At 39.8% G+C, this 19,002-nt stretch overlaps 3 protein-coding genes across 5 annotated transcripts; 2 read left to right on the forward strand and 1 right to left on the reverse strand.

Moving 5' to 3' along the window:
* Window positions 1-5,665, forward strand: c17h5orf22 (chromosome 17 C5orf22 homolog). Of its 2 annotated transcripts, none has more exons than XM_078934754.1 (10): window positions 1-265; window positions 1,574-1,719; window positions 2,501-2,650; window positions 2,738-2,871; window positions 3,197-3,507; window positions 3,976-4,038; window positions 4,201-4,322; window positions 4,797-4,863; window positions 5,065-5,204; window positions 5,299-5,665. In XM_078934754.1, exons 1-10 carry the CDS (start codon window positions 197-199, stop codon window positions 5,453-5,455), a joined length of 1,359 nt encoding a protein of 452 aa, XP_078790880.1. In that variant the 5' UTR covers window positions 1-196; the 3' UTR covers window positions 5,456-5,665. The 2 variants fall into 2 exon arrangements, with proteins under 2 accessions (XP_078790880.1, XP_004078920.1); XM_004078872.5 differs by having other exon boundaries at window positions 3,215-3,507.
* A 1,905-nt stretch (window positions 5,666-7,570) lies between these two features.
* On the forward strand, window positions 7,571-13,299 carry tmem70 (transmembrane protein 70). 2 transcript variants are annotated; one of them, XM_011486357.4, is made up of 4 exons: window positions 7,571-7,857; window positions 8,640-8,739; window positions 11,939-12,149; window positions 12,237-13,299. In XM_011486357.4, exons 1-4 carry the CDS (start codon window positions 7,678-7,680, stop codon window positions 12,379-12,381), a joined length of 636 nt encoding a protein of 211 aa, XP_011484659.1. In that variant the 5' UTR covers window positions 7,571-7,677; the 3' UTR covers window positions 12,382-13,299. The 2 variants fall into 2 exon arrangements, with proteins under 2 accessions (XP_011484659.1, XP_004078921.1); XM_004078873.5 differs by having other exon boundaries at window positions 7,574-7,857; window positions 11,939-13,299.
* A 462-nt stretch (window positions 13,300-13,761) lies between these two features.
* Window positions 13,762-16,345, reverse strand: LOC101161267 (E3 ubiquitin-protein ligase TRIM21). Its single transcript, XM_004078874.5, has 3 exons — window positions 16,209-16,345; window positions 14,439-16,116; window positions 13,762-13,971 (listed from the first exon to the last, which is right to left on the reverse strand). The coding sequence occupies exon 2, from the start codon at window positions 16,089-16,091 to the stop codon at window positions 14,451-14,453; it is 1,641 nt and encodes a 546-aa protein (XP_004078922.1). The 5' UTR covers window positions 16,092-16,116; window positions 16,209-16,345; the 3' UTR covers window positions 13,762-13,971; window positions 14,439-14,450.
* Window positions 16,346-19,002: the final 2,657 nt, after the last annotated feature.

A 19,002-nucleotide genomic window follows, 5' to 3' on the forward strand; every position in this document is an offset into this window, starting at 1 on the left:
ACCCTGTTTCTACCCGGACACAATAACAGTGACGATCTCACTTTCCCCGCCCCGCGGCATTGAATGTGGAAATTATTATTATTTCTTAATTAGGTGCTTGTTTGTTTTTTTATTATTAAAGGAGGACATACACCTAAGAAAAAAACCGTTGTGTTCACTTTGATATAGGAAAAACTGTAGGTGTTTTCGTGTTTGGATGAGTTCAACGCCGCTAAAGAGGTCGTACCGGGATCTGCCGGTGTGGATCGTGGAGGACCACCACCATGTAAGCAGACAAACATACAAACTTGATTTCCTTAACGTTTATAGCTGTTACTTCAGGATCTATATTAAACCAACAGATGAACAGACGCGTAACTGTAACAACGACTTTAAACTACACCGTTAACCAACCTGATAGCATTTCATCCAAAATAGGCGTGGATATGCTGGAATTACTAGACTCTAGTTAGGGACAGATCTGTATATCACCATTTATTATAATCAATAGAAATAAATGCATATAAATCATCTAAATTCAATGACAGAACACGGCAGGAGTTGTATCATGATATGTGGAGATTTCAATGAACACTCTGGGAGAAAAGAAGAAGAAAACAAAAAACAGTGAGGTCTTTGAGCAATTTATGGATGAGAGAAATTTGGTCCGGATCAATGGTAGGAGGAGGTCACAAATAATTGCACACATAGGGAACATATCAGCACGAGATCTAACACTGTACCGCAAGATCTTGAGCTGACAACACATCAAGGGTGGAAAGTGCAAGGAGACAGACTTTATAGTAATTTTAATGAGGGTTTATGGGGGAAAGGATGTGTGTCAGAGGATAAACAGCGGGTTGGATTTTTGATACACCTAGATGAAATAAAATACATTATATGAGTAAAAAAAAAAAAAGAGAGAATTTGAGACTTTTTACCTCATAAGAAAGAGGCATTTAGGATGATGCAATTAAAGGGTCTAAAGAAGAGCAAACAAATATAGAGAGAAACAGAGGTATCAAGGAAGACCTGTCATTTTAAAATTTAGGAGTATAAAAGATTTCAGACAAAGGTAAGAAAAATCAATAAAAAGACAAAGAGAGCTGGAGAAGATATTGTGCCAAACTAGTCAAACTACCCCAGAAAGTGAACTAAGAAAGATAAAAAGTATTTGAAGAAAATTGAACTTATCCAGTGTGTTATAATTGTGGGGTTTAATAACTATAACTAACAAGAATACATCAGATTTAATAGTTGATGCAATTCATTGTTCAAGGAGGACTTTAAAGCAGTTGATATGAAGTCTCTGGGTAAAAAACAAGTTTCTTATAAAATGCTTTAAAAAAAATCTAATTACTATTCCAACAAGTGATTCCATAAAGGGTTTAAAGATATAGTTGCTGGAAAATTTTGAAACAAATTTGTACATTCTTTTTCATTTTTTACCGCATCGACTCTTGCATAGACACTGTGTGTTTTTATCGATGAAGAACAAAAGTCACATTTTATTGGCCTTCTTTTCAGTCCTTGGCTTTAAAAGTACCGTAAGAAGAATGTGAATTTATCGTATGAAATATCTGCTTTCTGACAGGTGGTGCAGCACATATACAGGGCCATCGCCTCAAGACATCTCCCACCGAGTAATATCAAGATGATTCATTTGGACTCGCACCCAGATCTTCTCATCCCAGTCAACATGTCTGCTGACACAGTCTTTGAAAAAGAAAAACTCTTCAGGTATCGTTCTTGAGTCAAGCAATCAGCCCTTTAGCACTGAATCATGACAAATGACAAAAATCCCTGTACAGGTGGAATGGTTGGAGTGGATACTGCAATATTTAGGGATTAGAGGCAAAGTTTTTGCTGCTCTTCTCAATTCCAGATTATTTGTTTTCCTCCAGTTCTTCAGTTAACAGTGCAGGAAAAACTGTAAAAAGTAAGGACAGCACCGAATGAAGTCTAAGACAGCAGAGCACAATCCTACTCTTGCTCCTGGACTGACCAGGCTTCATGATGTGCTAATGTGGCGAAGAAACAAGACTCCAGTGTTTAGCCTCCTAGGATACAATGTCTTTTGCATTTTGCTGTCCCCATGTCTGTGATGCTTCCTCACTAAGGAAATGTATCTCATCTATTTAGGATTTTTTTTTATTGCTTTCCAGATCAGAATTCAGCGTTTTTCTCATTATACCAGGAAAGGTCTACAGTAGTTTTTATTTTTCTTGCATTGGCTTTTATTTTTATTTCCTTGAAGCCTATTGACACAAATATGCATCAAACCACTTCTGCTCTAACATTTAAAGTTACCTTAATTTAGTATCTACTTGAAAGCAAAAACATAAGTGGTTATTTTTCAAAGCTGATAATAAATTCAGGTATCATGGGGTCAAGAGTGAACTGATTGGACAAAAGCTTTAAAGATCCCAAAGGCCTAGTAAACTGTGATGTTTGCTTCATCATTACTTGAGTTGGTAAATAGATACATTTCAAAGCTAAACAGGCTTTCTATTTTTTTCAGTGAGTTGAGTATTGAAAACTGGATAATGCCCATGGTGTATGCTGGTCACGTGTCCAGTGTGGCGTGGTTGCATCCATACTGGGCCCAGCAAATCCGAGACGGAGAACAGAAAATGTGTGTTGGTCGAGACTCGTCAACCACCACCATCAGGTTAGGACAGAGGTCAAAAGTGGAAGTTTCCTGTTTTTTTTGTAATTCTGGCTTTTCTCTGGTCCATGCGGCTCTCCTCTTGTGCAGAGTTTCCAGCACAGACAACTACTTCCTCAGTGACGGTCTGTTTGTCTGTGAGGAGCAGCTGGAGAACTCCAAGCCTTTCACACTCAGTGTCATTCGAGTGAATTCTGTCAAACCAAGCTGTGAATCTCTTCCAGGTATTTGTTCTTTTGCTTCGTCACATGACTGCTGACATTTTCTTTTTAGTTGCAGCCAACTGCTCTAAATGACTTGAGTCTTTTATGTACTTAGGTTCTATCACATGCCAGCTGTAAACAAAACATAAAAACTTTAGCAGTTAACATTAGGAGATCAATTCAGTTATAGAAATTGAAGGCATTTACATTGTTATTGTTGGTTGTTTGGAAAGATTATAGATCAGATTATTTTGGTCAGAGGTGTCAGACTCAAGGCCTCAAGGTTCCGGCATCCGGCTGGTTTTTCAGAAACTTGGCCCCATCTGTTTCTACTCACCTGGATCAGATGTGTTTTTTATTTCAGGGCCTGAGGCTGAGGCTAAATGCTCAGCCAAAAGATGTTGTACTGAGAGGAGTGAAAACGGGGAGACCAGTTGTCCGCGCACTGCTTCCCCACCCGCCACATCAGTCCAGCCAGCAGAGGCCAGCGACAGAAGGGCAGGCGTGAGCAACAAAGATGGTGAAGACGATGATGGATCAACGAGTTATGTTCTTGGGAGACTGGCTTTACTTCTTGGTCCAACTGAGCCGTTCATCCTGGACATTGACTTGGACTTCTTTTCCTGTAAAAACCCCTTCAGAGAGCTTTATACAGAGGTGCAGGTGTTTCTTTTTTTCAAAAGTTTACATTTCTCCATCAAGTCTTTGTGCAACCTAGATTTTTGTGTTTTTGGTAAATGTCTTGCTTTATTTTCTAAAATTGAATTAGCAGTGATCAAATGTCTACAGTAATACAGACAGAAGGAATAGAAAAGGTAATCTGGTTTATCTTCTGACAGTGCACAGAAAACAAAGAGGGAAAGAAGTCAGTGTTTGTAGAAAAACCTGGGCAGTTATTAACCAAATCTATGTAATAAAAAATCAAAATATAAAGAAATTGGGGGTGAATGATTTTATTGGAATAGTGTTTTTAAAATTGCATTGTGAGTGTCCATTTTCTGTACATCCTGTGCTTCAATCATGTTTTCCAGCTGATCATAGATGCTGCAGCCTGCCTGCATTTCTAAGAGTCCCATGAAACACGTGTGTTAAAGGTGACCAGTATCATCTGTTCTCTCTGTCCAGGAAGAATTCTCCATCCTCAAAGAGCTATACAACTTCAGAGAACCCAGCCCAAATGCGGATAAGGTCAGATCTCTTGTTTCAAGTTAAAAACTTTTTTTTTCTTTAGTATTTCAGCTTCCCTTTTGGAGCATCATAGGAATTCTCCATTGATGGCGTGGAAGAAGAAGAAAAGTTTGCAAAATTTGCATTTGCATTTTTAACCACTGTGTGTATGTGTGTCTCCAGGAGGAGGTTGAAGAGTGTGTAGAGCTTCGTGTTCGTCAGTTAGAAGACCTTGAAGCAGCATTTGCTGACCTGTTGGAGGACGACGGAGATGAGACTGTTTCACGCTGGGCCGGCAACCCAGGGTACAAATGCACCATGTAGCATTTGTCTGGATGACAGAACTTATTTACTTATGCTCTTCATCCAATTACTAAAGCAAATACAAATTTACAACACCAGAAGTAGAAAGAATAGACATTTCTGGACCATCTTGAGTAGTTTGAATTAGTAGAAGGCGTTAGACCATAAGATGTCCTACATAAAGCAGATTCTTAGAAACTTGAAGGTAGACACCCATTCAACAGCTGTCCTGTTGATGCTCTTTTTTGCATCCTGAAGTTTACAACAAGTTTCTTGGTCTAGTAAATGTTCAAGAGCATTGCAATCATTTTCAGTTACAGTGCAAATAAACATCTTTCTGACTATAATTTTTGAAAAATATCATTTTGACTTGTCTGTTTGGATTGACGTCTTTTTGACGTCTATAACTTTTAATATTTGAGTGGGCAAATCTGTTACATTGTGTCATCTAACGTAGCATTCTTGTATTTTTTCAGATTGTCATCTTTAACCCAACTGATTTCTAGTTTGAAGGCAAGAAATCCTTCTCCTGACTATGAAATGGTAGGTGAGAGTTGTGTTATAAATCAATGTGTTGATGGTTAGAGATATAATGGATTTAAAATAATGTTTAGAGTAGGGCGGGGGTCTGTTTTAATTAAATATTCAAATTATGTATTTTACAAATGCCTTGAAAATGCCAAAAACTGAAATGGAACAATAAGAGTGAGGACAAATCCTTTCACCCATTATTGGATCTCCCAGGTTCACCAGGCGGGGTTAACCTGCGACTCTGCAGAGCTTCCTCACCATGTCAGCACTGACGAGGAGATTGATAGACTCATCTCAGCTGTGCGGCGTTTCCTCACCGCTTTACCCAAACCTACTCTGGTCACCATGTCTAGGTAACCAATAAAAAGCCTAGATCAAACCTGAATGTCCTGCTGTGCTGTGCAGGTAACTACAGTAGTTGGAACCTCTGTTTTTGTTTGCTTTCAGATCTAGTCTGGATGAATACTGTCCTATCGAACAAGTGGATTCAATCCAACATAGAGTTCTCACTGCACTTGAGAGTCTGTATGGAGTTCTAGACTTACATGAAGACTATGAAAAGTGCAAGACAGACACTCAAGACTGCCAGCCCCAGGCTACATAACAAACACACCAAAATACACCATTTCTTGATGACATCTCTGGAGTTTACATCCAAGACACTGGGTGGAAAATGAAAATGTTGTGAATTGTTTAATGGCTGAATATCGAGATGCTACAAGGATCCAGGTTCAAACTAAGCAAAACTAATCTACATTTGTACAACATCCTGAGAACTGACAAAAAAAAAGATTAAAACATCACTTCATAATAATTTATCTGTTTTTGTTGTCTGAAAATAATGGAGTGTGTTCCTTCCAGGAAAAAAATCCCATTGTGGTTGATGGTAATGACCCGAAACCATGTAACCTAAGTAGACAATACTATCCAGTTTCAGGTCTGACTCCTGCCCCATGAGCACATATAAACCAGCTCTTTTACCAGAATTGACAAAGCCTTCTGGATAAGAGGTGAAATGTCTTCAGCTTTAAAAACCAAGTCCAGATGACAACCTTTAAACCTACTACTATGATGGAATCTACCTGGATGAATGAGAGTCTTCATAGACATGTTGATGGTAAAGTAGAATTAGGATGAAGAAGCTGTAAAACCTTTGGCTAAAAGGCTTTTCATTATAAAAATTAGGAAGCAGTGGTAATGGTTTTTGTGACTACCTCTGATTTTTTGCGCATTGACGTCTTTTGTTTGTCTTGAGCTGCTCAAATCTTGTTGTAATTTACAATAGGAATGAGAATCAGTTATTTTGTATTCTGATCAATCTTCACAATTACATGTTTCTAAAAGACGTCAGAACTTACGACCACCTGTTCCTGCCAATTTTCTCTTCTTTGGCTTAACTTTAGTGAAATTCATGAGATTAGGTATTGTGAGTGATCATGGTCTTCAGGTCATCGGTGATATTCTTTAAATCTGGAACATATTTTCAAAAATTGGATTTCATCTCATGCATTAGTCATGTACTAGAATAAAAAGATGAACTTGCTTATTTGGTCACTACGCCCAAAGTATACATTATTTCATTTGAAGAAATGCCAGTCATCTGCTGTTTGATAAGATTTTTGATCATTTTTTGTTTTTACTCATTCAGAAACATGGAGATCATGACAAGGATTCACACACCTGTAGAGTAACATGCTGGCGCTGAAACACACATTTCAGAAAAACAGGAAGGTGCTGTGTTTTGATTTTCTTTGAATAGTTTTTGGTCAGCTCAGTTCTTTAAACATCAGAAGCTTCTGAGAGTAGGCCTAGGCTACTGAAAACCAAACAAAAACTGAAAAAAAATGTATTGACTGCTTAAAGTGTAACAGATATCTCTATGTTTTTAAAGAGGCGGCTTTTAGTTAGAAAGTTGAAGAAACATTTTTTCCTAAATATCATATGACTCCCTGAGTCCCTCCGGAGACTCAGGAAAGGCTGGAATTCCAACACCTCACCTCATCACCTTCTACAAGGGCACCATTGAGAACATCCTGACAGAGCTTCACATTATGGTTTGGCAGCTGCAAGGTTCAGGACAAACAACGGCTCAGCAAGATTGTCAGGACTGAGAACAAGGTTGTTGGTGCACCTCTCCCGATCCTGGAGGAGCTATAAGAGCAGCGCTGCCTACGCATACGAACCTCCATCATTAGGGACCCCCAGCACCCCTCTCATGGACTGTTGTCCCTCATGCCATCTGAGAGGAGGTTCAGGAGTATCAGCTGAAGATCCAGCAGGATGCTAAAAAGCTGCTTCCCACAAGCTGTGAGACTACTGAACGGACTGTCCTCATACATTCATGCTCTCACAAAGTGCACTCTGCAATAAGACCCAAAGGATTACCCCCAACCCACACAACCCGAAGACAGAATACATGGATACAGACTCTAACAACCCCCCCCCCCTCCCCGGTCTCTATTTTACTTTATTTTATTCTATTTTAATTTTATTTATCTTATTTTATTGCTATTTTTATTCTTTGATTGTTGTTGTTTGTTTTTGCTTGCCTCTTTGCACTGTCGTGCCAGTGAGAAACAACATCTCGTCTCACCAGTGTATTTCTCTGCAAATACTATGTGTGGAATGACAATAAACAGAATCTTGAATCTTGAATCCAATGGGTCGTTGGGTCTCAACCATCAGGAAAACCTTGTAACAGTAGGTGGCGGTAAGTCACCAAGTGCGAGTTAAACTCGAAAAAGAAGAAGAAAAAAAGAACGAGAAGAAGAAGAAAAAACAATTTTAACTCGTACCTTAACCAGGGTCACCATCCGTTCTTAAAAAATGACTTATATCAATATTCTGCGGCCATTACGACCGCGTTTTGTCCTCTTTCCCGGATGCACGCGCTTCCCGCCCATCCGCCATGCAGCTCAGGCGTCCGCGTGCTGTCTGCGAGGATCTAACAAGCCGCTTCTTCAGCTTTCCGCTGCGGCGGAAAGGCCGTTCTCTGTCCCGGTAAAGGTATGTGACTGCCGGCAGAGACCCGGCTCGCACTCCACGGTCTTCCATGCATGGATGAACCGGAACTGGAGCGTTCCCACCATCACAGCTCCTTTCTCTTTGTTGCAGTTGCAGAGAGACAGCATCTCATTGTATCAGAGATTGATACAGAATGTCAAACCCATCTTACTGCTGACACTACTGTCAGTTTATTAGCAAACAGAATAATTAAAACAGTCCATCACAGATAACTTGTCTACATTTCCCATTGAAAGTATATATTTATCATAATATTTTATTTACTTGTACAGACCCAACTTGCTACATTAATTTGCCATTGACCAAAACTCGTAAATCATTTAGTTTTATTGATATTTAAAGTAGTATTCTGAAAACACCAACTCTGTTCCATACGCATTTTATTTTACTTTTCCTTATGTCATGTTTGCTTCTGCTGACTCAGCAAAGCCGTTCTTATTCCTGAGTTTTCATGTTAGATTATGTGTCAACTGCACCCCATTTCACTCTGATTACCCCAAAAAAGTGTTTTTTGATTGTAAAGTTTACACTTTACAATCAAAACATTTTCACATGTTCACATGATGCGAACACTGATATTTGCCTTTTTCTGTCAATCAAGCTTCATGATTTGTCTTTTGAATAGGCAAACATTTTGTGTCAAAAGTCACCTTGTGGAGAGTTGAGTGGTTTTTCAATAGATTTCTAATTAATAGAAAGTCCACAAATTTCTATTTTACTAGCAGAAACCAAAGTAAAACCATGCTTTCCGTGTTTTTATAAAGGTGTGGTCCAAATGTTTGAGCAGCCGCTGTCTCTCCACAACAACGCCCCCAAATGAGGGGAATCTGATCTACATTGGCAGCATGGGTGGTGTTGTTCGTGGTAAGTCATTCTCACTCTTTCTATTGCATCTGTGCAGTAAACCTGTGTTGATACTACATGTATTAATACACTTATGAGAGCCATTGACTGTATATGAGAACTGGACTGAGTGACCCTCCAGCCTTTGCATTCCAATATGCCACTGGGCTCCAAGAAGCCAAAATCCCATCCACTTCTATTTATTCCTAGAGTAACAAACAGCTATTACTCAGTCATTACATTAAAGTTGTCAGGAAAACTGTTGGAGCTGGAAGTAAGCCATTTTTCATGGGTGAAGTCACACTCACTCAGTTCAGTTCTCACTTACAGTCAACGGTGAGAACCGGTCCTCAACAGAACTTTGAGAGGACAATTGCAACCTCCACTCAATCTAAATAGATATAACTTTTTGAGCGTCCAAACTAAGGAAGTCCTGATCCAATCACGCGGTTGATGGCTTGATCATTATCGGATGTCGGCTCCCAATCAGTATCGGACATTTAATTTATTATTATAATAGCAGTGCTTTATACAGTGGTGGACGAAATTGTTGGTACCCCTCAGTTAAAGAAAGAAAGTCCACAATGCTCACTGAATTGACTTGAAACGTTCAAAAGTAACAATAAATTAAAATGTGTTGAAAATTAAATAATCAAAATCAGCCATTTACTTCTGAGTTGTTGATTAACAGAATTAGTTAAAAAAACTAACTAATGAAATAGGGCTGGACAAAAATGATGGCACCCATAACTTAATATTTTGTTGCACAACCTTTTGAGGCAATCACTGCAATTAAAAGGTTTCTGTATTTGTCAATGAGTCTTCTGCACCTGTCCACAGGTATTTTGGCCCACTCCTCATGAGCAAACTGCTCCAGTTGTCTCAGGTTTGACGGTGTCTTCTCCAAATGGCATGTATCAGCTCCGATTCTATGAGCACCTCCTGGGCTCATAGAATCCACTTCAGAATAGTCCAACGCTTTTCTCTTAGCCATTCTTGGGGATTTTTGGCTGTGTGTTTTGGATCCTTGTCCTGTTGGAAGACCCATGAGCTGCGACTGACACCAAGCTTTCTGACACTAAGCAGCACATTTCTATCCAGAATGCCTTGATAATCTTGAGATTTCATTTTACTTTGCACAACTTCAAGACACCCTGTGCCAGATGCAGACTCATTTTTGAGTCTATGACCGTAGAGCTGATGTGCCTCACCAAAAAGCTCCAGTTTGGTCTCATCTGTCCAAAGGACATTTTCCCACAAGCTTTGTGGCTTGTCAACATGCATTTTTGCTAATTCCAGTCTCAACCTCCTTGGTCGTCTCCCATGAAGTCCACTCTGGCTCAAACAACGACGAATGGTGCAATATGACACTGATGTACCTTGAACTAGGAGTTCACCTTTAATGTCTTTGGAGGTTGTTCTGGGCTCTTTGGATACAGTTAAAACTATCCGTCTCCTCAATTTGTCATCATTTTCCTCTTCCGGCCACGTCCAGGGAGGTTGGCTACTGTCCCGTGGGTCTTAAACTTCTGAATAATATGTGCCACTGTCATCACAGGAACTTCAAGCTGCTTAGAGATGGTTTTATAGCCTTTAAATTTACAATGTGTGTCTATAATTTTGTTTCTAATTCTCTCCTTCCCTTTCTGTTGTCCATGTTCAGTGTGGTTCACACCTTTCCACCAAACAGCAACGTGACTATTTGTCTCCTTTTTAATAGTCAGACTGACTGATTATGGGTTTGAAAACAGCTGTGATGTCAATTAAAGGACAAACCTGAGTTCATCATGACCCCCTGGGCGATTAATTCTCAGTCTTTTATGGAGGTACCATCATTTTTGTCAAGCTGTATTTCATTATTTTTTTTTTTTTTTAAATAATTCTGTTAATCAATAACTCAAAAGTAATGGCTGATTTTGATTATTTAATTTTCAATACATTTTAATTTATTGTTACTTTTCAACGTTTCAAGTCATTTCAGTGAGCATTGTGGACTTTCTTTCTTTAACTGAGGGGTACCAACAATTTTGTCCACCACTGTATATTTCCAATATATCATTTTGGATAAATAGTCTACTAGAAGTTTGCTTGTCATCAATGGATCATGACATTTTATTGCCATAAAGCAGAGCAGAATACAGCAGCATTTCCAGCTGGAGGCTAACAAAAACAGTTCAGTCATGCTAGCGAGACATTCAATGATTCGGACTTCTGGGATCAATAACTTTTAAAAACTGACAACAAGTACCTCTTTTGTCTTGTCCTAGCGCAAACAACAACTACAAATGACTTTCAACAGAAAATAGATCAGGTTTTTGTTTATTAATGCACAGCAGCCCCTAACTGTGCTAAGTGCTAGCCCAGGAATGTAACTTTAAGACCCGAGCTCTTCTTTGATTTGCTTAGTATTTCTCTGACAAACCCCAGTTAAGAAAATTAACTACTGTCGTGATAAAACCCAAAATGTGATGTCTAAAGAGGTTAAAGTCTTAAGAGGTCATATGAAGAATCCCATAATCATTAAAAAATAAAAAAATTTACATAAAAAATAAAAGGTTCTACTGAAATCAGCTTGTCACGAATACTCATCATCATGTTCATGCTGCAACAGAGTCATCATTCATTTTTAAGAATTTTAAATGAAGATATGAATCACATTTGGTTAAACATGTTTGAAAGTTCTGAGGAGATTAAAACTAAAGTCACTAAACTTTCTCATATGACTAATTATCACCTATATTTAGTAGATAAAAGTAGATTTCTTTTCCTAGTTAATAGTTGCACTATTTTAACTTGATTGTACAAGTAAGTTTACAGAAGTGCTCTAAGTGTTAAATGATAAAATAATGTTAATGAAATAAAAATGTAGGAAATTGTAATCCGCTTATTCATTTTGGGACTTTGTATCGGCAGATACTCAGTATCAAATGACTCAGAATCAGATCAGAATCAAAAAACCTGATCAGGAGATCCCTAGTCCAAGCTTAGTTGTAGAGTTGTGGTTAGAAAGGGGCTGTGATTAAAATTAGTGGAAGGGTCTATTAAGTCGTCGACTAGTCGTTTGCCAACAAACAAGTTGCTATTGCTCTAGTAAGGCAGCCTTTTCACATTGGTTGCTTGAGGATTGGTGAGATGCTGTATGAATGAACTGAAATGAAGTCAGAGAATTTGCATTGAGTTTCAATTTTGAACTTTTTCTCTGTCAATCTCGTTTGCACAGGCGTGAAGTTTTTCTCCTACAGCACCAGTTTAGCCACCCTCTGCCTCGTGCCTCCGATCCTCCTCAAAACTGCACTTGCGGTCCAGGGCTTGGCTGTTCAGGTGGCCTTTTGCAGTTGCATGAGCTTCTTTACCTTCCTCACGCCCATCCTTCTCCATCTTCTCACCAAAGGCTACGTGATCAGACTGTACCACAACCCCGACAGCGACATGTACACTGCCGTCACCTACAATGCTTTTATGTTTGAAAAGAAAACCGTGTTCCATCAAAGTCAGGTCCGTGTCCCATCTGTCAGCAGGATGTTCACCACCTTCTACGCTGGTCAAGCAGGGCTGCTGGTGAACCCAGACTATTTCGAGCTTCCGCAGGACTACAACCACTTAATGGGCTACGACAAGCCCTTCAGCTTCAGCCCAGACCACATTGACCCCGACAGGAGCTGACACACACACACTGATGTGTAGTTGTGTTGTCCAGCTGAAAGAGGAGACATTCGCTCTTGATGCAGAAACTGCTTCTCTACCAGTGTTAATAAATTACCAACCTGTTTTTGTGGCACACAGTCATTTTAAATTAAGGTTTGCTTTTAATTTTAACTTTTGCCTTTCATAAGGAACTATTGGTTCTGAAGGAATGGCTATTATTTTTCTCTTATGTTTTTATCCTTTCAGTTCAGTTTTAAAATCTTAATCATTTTCTGACACTTCAAAATTGTTTTTTTGATTGTGTTTTTATTTTCATGTTAACACAGCACAGGATAACCGTTTTGTAAATTATTTCAGTATTGTGTGGCAGAATAAATAATTTCTGATTTAGATTTAAATACTCTGGCTCATAGGATACAAAATAAAAAATTTAGATTATTCAAAACACTTCATTTGTTTTCATGAAGCAATTAAAAGCAGTTTAGGATACTATGTAATACAAAAATATGAAGTATAAAATGTACATTCACACATACACAACAATGGTATGTGAAGAGGAAGAGACAAGTCCAAATCTACTGCTGTGACAAATACAGGTGAATATTCTTCAATGTGTCTTCAGGCTAAGGGCCACTCAAACAAAATGTTTTGTTCATTCACAGAAAACAGGCCATTCTTTGACAGTTTAAAAGATTTGAAACAGACCCTTTGAAAGTGAGTTAGACTAGTCCAGTTTTGCAAGCTGATGAAGTTAGGCCAGGAGATATAAGATAACGTTTAGGAGATTTTACAGTCATGGAACTGGTAACGGATGACACGTTTATTGACATCAAACTATTTGAACTTCTGTAGAATCTGGTGTTGGGCAAAGAATTGTAACAAAAGTCTTCATGAAGAGTTAAAGTAAAAAAATAAAATAAAAACATTTCCCGATTTCTTTCTGAGCTCTCTCTTCTAAATATTGCTGTTATCACTCATGTTGGTATTGAGGTTTGCAATTGTAGCACCTTCTTATACCCCTCCTTGAGACTGTATGATGTCTGATCACCCTGTGGCTGTTCCCCTTATCAACCGTATTGTCTTCAACTCCCGTTTAGGAGAAACCATTTGATCGTGTCTCTCATTGTGTTTCTTCTGGAAGGTAGGGGAGTCCCGTCTCTATACAGTCACCTTGGCTCATACTGCCAGCAGTAAGTCGTGCCTGTCAGGAAAAGCCTTTGTCATTGGTTCTGTTGAGGTTTTATGGACAGACTGCCTAGGCCTAGCCAGGGAGTGGGGACCGGTTTAGGGTTTGCTTTTTTAGCACACTATATTGTTTTGCTGATTTTACTGAACCGCAGGGTTGCTGAGGAATCCCCTTAGAGATAGGGTGAGGAGCTCCATTTCCTGGGTGGAGCTGGGAGTAGAGCTTTTTCTCCATATTAAGAAAAGCCAGCTGCAGTGTCTCAGGTATCACTTTAAGATGTCTCCTAGATGCCTCCCTGGTATCCTGGGCATCCCCCATCAGGCAGAGGATCTTGGGTAGACCCAGAAGGTGCTGAAGGGACAATGTCTCTTGGCGGACCTCAGAGCGCCGTAGGTACCCCTTGGCAAAACTGGAGGAAGTTTCTGTGGAAAGAGAGTCTCTGGTTAGACTGCTGCCCCTGTCACCAGGCTTCAGGTAAGTAGTAGATGGATAGATGAAATTTAAGATTAAGCAACTTCCGATAAACAGAATTCGTGACAAAAGTAAGGCAGTTGGCTTCTCAATTTGCTCACCATTATGGATATTAGGTTGTAAAAAGGGCAGCTGAAATTACTTCATTTGGTTGGAGAGAGAAGTAAACCATTTTCAATGTGTGACGTCAAACTCACTCGGTCCAGTTTTTATTTAGGGTCAGTGGGTTAAACTGAAAGTGAAATTAGTGGGGGGATTTAAGGGAGAAGATGAATGGACCGACAAACTCTTCATCTTTAGTAAAAAAAATAACTTAAAGTTGTTCATTTGCCATTATTTTACAACAAAACCTCTTTATGATTCATCATTTATCACAATTTCATCTTTTCAAGTAATGTTTTTAAACATTAAAACTCACCACAGACAAAATCTAGTCGATGCGGTTTATGAGCGAGATGATGAGAGGTGCAGAGTTTATCCCTCGCTTGTGATTACCAGGACTGAAGAAGGGCCTCAGACTCTCAGTGAAGACACAGTCAGTGAAGGAGTAAAGGTGAACAGCTTTGTCTACATCAAAAAAGGACACCAAACCCTCCTCGTAACTAACAAACACTCCAAGCCGTTCCAGGTGCCAGTTTAGAATCAGGCTCACAGCAGGGCTGTCCAGACACAGGTACTGGTTTCCATCTCTCAAGCCAACTGCCCAGTAACCGTTGGCTGGGCTCAGTGGGTCGATTCCTTTCCTATCCACAGACTCTTTCACAACACCAAGAGTCCAGTCGGTTTTTCCTGTAACTTGTACCTCAAAATAAAATCTACCAAAAGAGAAGGTCTGCTGTCCCAGGACACTAGCATAAAGAGAGAACCTCTCCTCGTTTTCTGTCAGATCCCGTCTCACCTCCCCACAGCGGACTTGTTTCCCATCTTCAGATAGGATAAGGTAGGGGTTGGCTGTTTGGGCCTCCAGAACCACATCCACTGAGTACTGCCGAACCCTTTTCAGTCTTGCTTCGTGTAGCAGTCGCTCTTTCTCTGCACTCAGTGTTTTCTCCAGCTCTGCCACGGCTTCCAGGGCAGCTCCCTCAAACACTGGGAGACGGATATTTGTGCAAGTTCGAGTCATCGGGTTTTCGGTAGATTGCAGGCCAGTTAATTTCTGGAGGAGAAGGAGATGGTCCTGAGTTTGGGCGAGTTGCTGCAGCTCAGCAGTTCTTTGACCGAGGACAGAGATTTCTTGTTGGAGTCCTCTGATGTAGCCGTCGGCCTCTTGTTCTGTCCTCTTCTGTCTCTCCTCAATCATTTCAATAAGCCTGTTGAGACCTTTTTCTGCCGTCTGCATGAAAACGGTGAAGACCTGGACAGAATTGGCAATCTCTCTTTCTGCATCTTCCCTGCTGTATTTTTTTAGCTGTTCGATCTGTTGACTCTCCAGCTGCCTCTCTCTGATCATCTGCTGAGTTTCAGCTTCGACATCTTGCAGCTTTGTCCTCTTGGATTCACATTCGTCGCTGATGGACGTGATGTCGTGGGCCACATGTTCTGTAACAGAGCAGTGTGAGCACACACACAGCTGCTCGTTCCTACAAAAGAGCTCCAGAGGTTTTTTGTGCTTCGGACACATCCTGGCCTCCATGCTCTCAACCGGTTCACTGAGCATATGAGTCTTTAGTCGGTCAGACGTTTTATGGGGGTCCAGGTGCATGCTGCAATAGGAGGCAAAACAAGTCAAGCAGGACTTGACAGCTTTCATTTTTGTTAAAGTGCAAACATCACAGGGGATTTCTCCTGGTTTGGCTTTCTGGAGCTCCACGCTACTTTGTCTTTGGGTCGCCTGCTTGAACTCAGTGGCCATCTCCGAAACAAAAGTATTGACTCTCAGCTCAGGACGAACTGTAAAATGTTGTTTACACATAGGACACTGGCATCGAGGACTGCTAATGTTCCAGTTTTTGGTAATGCACATTTTGCAGAAGTTGTGTCCACACGGTATCGTGACTGGATCAGTAAAAACATCTAAACAAATGCAGCACAGAAACTGCTCCTCTTGTAAGCAACAGCTGGTCGCTGCCATGGTGTTCAACTGACAGAAAGGAAAACTGAAAGTAAAAACAAATGTCATCCTAACGCTCAGTTCACAACTCTAAAACATTCAGCCAATAAAAAGACAGGCAAATAGCTTAGACCTTACCTTAAGAACTGAGGAGGAGCTGACAAAATAAGAGTGTTTCCATGAAGTAAATTCTGTTTTATCTGAGGTTCAGCTGTTCTGTCTGCTCAATATTGACTAAAGAATGAGGAAATGAGGAGGTGCAATACTTCTTCCTCTTCTTCTTCTTGTTTAAATGGAGGGTGCAGCAACGTGAAGGTGCATTTCCGCCATCTACTGTGTAGAACTGTGAGTCAGAGTGGGGAACTACCTAACTTGACTGCAAAACAAAACAAAAAGCCTCCTCAAACTCAAAACTTCAATGTCTGACAACTTGAAACTGTCCTCCAGGTGCCTTCTGTCTTCCCCAGACCTTTTGCAGCAACACAAGACACAAACCACTGATTCCTCCTCTTCCCCACAATTGCACAAATCAGTGGGCTGTTTCCTTAAACATATACATGTACAGTATATAATGTGTATTTTGTTTGTCTTTACTACATATGTATTAAAATCACATGTTGTCAAAAAATGTTGATCATTTTTCAGGATGTGATGATTTAGATGCAAACAGTCAAAGTAAACTGAAGCCACTTTAACATTATTAACACCAAAGTCACTTGGTGTGTTACTTAGCAACAGACTGTGACATCACAGAAATAAAAGACCCATTTTAAGTTGCTTAGCAAAACACTTCAACAACAAAATATTTTAGTCTTTAACTCTGAATATATGTAAAAGTTACTTAGAAAATTTAGCTTACACATTGAAGCTCAGAAAACATTTATCATTTTAAACAAGTTTTTGTTAAATAAGCAACAAAAGATCATGGAAAAAGATTCTGCAAAGGATAAGAGATACTGGTAAGTGAATTAATGTTTATTTCCCCAACATTAACTGCTTCTGCTATTCTTCCTATGTATGTTTGGGTTTTCTGCAGGTTCGTCCCACTGCAGAAACACATGAATCAATTGATGACTTTAAATTATAATTATAGGTGGGAATGAGACTGTGTGTGATTGTGTCTCTGTGTGACCCTTTGTTAGATAAGCAAACCATCCAGGATGTACCACGCCTTCACCCGACCGGCGCTGAGATCGGCTTCCTCATAACTCTGAAAAAGATTAAACTGACTTGAAAAATGTATGAAAAACAGCCCGCAACATTAATATGTATTATTATTTTCAGAATCAAGCAGTACAACACAGCAACATTAAACATCTTCTGATGACGGACAAACCAAACAAGTTGAGAAGAAGACCAGCCTGAAAGAAGAAACCAAAGAAAAAAGTGAGATTCTCTGAACCACTAGAGTGTCCAGAATCTGAGCCTTCACAGCCGTCTGCTAGCACCCAGGACAACACCACAGTGTGAGGACTAACGGGGATGAGACAGGAAGAAAAAACTGAGTGGGAGAAGAGGAGGTCTTGTCTGAAGGTTAAATATGCTGACAAAGACCTTATAGTCTCATTGGTCCACACTACAACTGGCAGAAAAGTGGCTAGATCCAATTCAAAACTCAGTAAAAATTTGAATGTACAGTGCTGCACACAAATTTTAAAAAGGGAATAAAAAAACAGCAATCATAACACATTAGGACTACCAGACCACTGTACTCCACTCAGGCTCTGAGAAGTCACTGATCAAAAATGAGCTGTTTGTGTGCTTTGCGGAGGACAAGTTAGAGCTAGTTTGTGTGCTTTAAAGAACATGATTGTGCTTGATTTAAGTCCTTGATTTAAAAAGAAGCACACACGTCCTAAAATTGATTTTTTAAATGGATCTGATGCTAATTAAGTGCAAACACTCCACCCAAATGAACGTCTTTAAATTATTGGGGATTTTCATCAACACTCTCCATTTCCTAAGCATTTACACTCATTTTAGAACGGTTCCAAGCCTGAACTTGTACTTTTTTAATTGTCATGATTAAGTTGACTGTCCTTCAAATGTCCGTGCAGAATTAGTGAGCTGTCAGAAGAAGTACTTCCTACATAGACACCTACCAGCACACATCTTTTCTTGTCTGTTGGTCAGGCAAAAAGTAAAAAATACATTTGAATAAATAAACTATACTTCAAAGTTTAAATGCAAAGGGAACTATCACGTGAAAAGAATTTTTTTAATGTTAAATACAGTGCAATAATGAAACTCTTTTCTTTTTTCTTTTTTTTTTAACTTGTCCTGTCCAACAGCTGGGCAGACAGTTGAGAGCTGAGGGCCTCTTGTGTTGGACATATTTTATTTTAACAAGAGGGGTTATTAATCTTCAGACAAACCAAAGGTATGTCTGAATAAACCCCTTTTGTAATTGAGGCCAAACTTTATTAATTTCAATCATGTTTGACAATCTTTGGTGTTGGACCGGACGGAAAAGGAAAGGAGGGAAGAAGAGGGAGGGATGTTAGAGAGGGGGGGGGGGGGGGATAAGACCATGAAGCAGCATAGAGCAGACAGGTTTACTGGTTGTTTATCATTACGGTACGGTTCAAATGTAGTACAAAAAGGGCGGGGCCTGTCCACACACACACTGAAATGTTATCAATACACCTGCTAGCTGCAAAAATGTCCCCATGTCAACATGTACACAAAACAGATAGTGTTCACACACGAACACCTATCCCTTCAAACCAACCAGTGTGAAACCCTTCATTCATTCAATCATGCAAACTATTAGTGCAAAGGTGAGCTAACACCTGTGCTCAGATGAGTGTTTATGTTCTTCTAAAATGGATGGTGGAATGTGAAAAGAAGGAGGAGGAGCGCCCAGCCACCCCCACACCCAGACCCCCGCCGCAGCAGCAGCGGCAGCCTGAACCCCCCAACGCCACACAGC

This window comes from Oryzias latipes, chromosome 17 (genome assembly GCF_053564925.1).
Source record: "Oryzias latipes strain Hd-rR chromosome 17, Olatipes_Hd-rR_3.1".
NCBI classification, from domain to species: Eukaryota; Metazoa; Chordata; class Actinopteri; order Beloniformes; family Adrianichthyidae; genus Oryzias; species Oryzias latipes.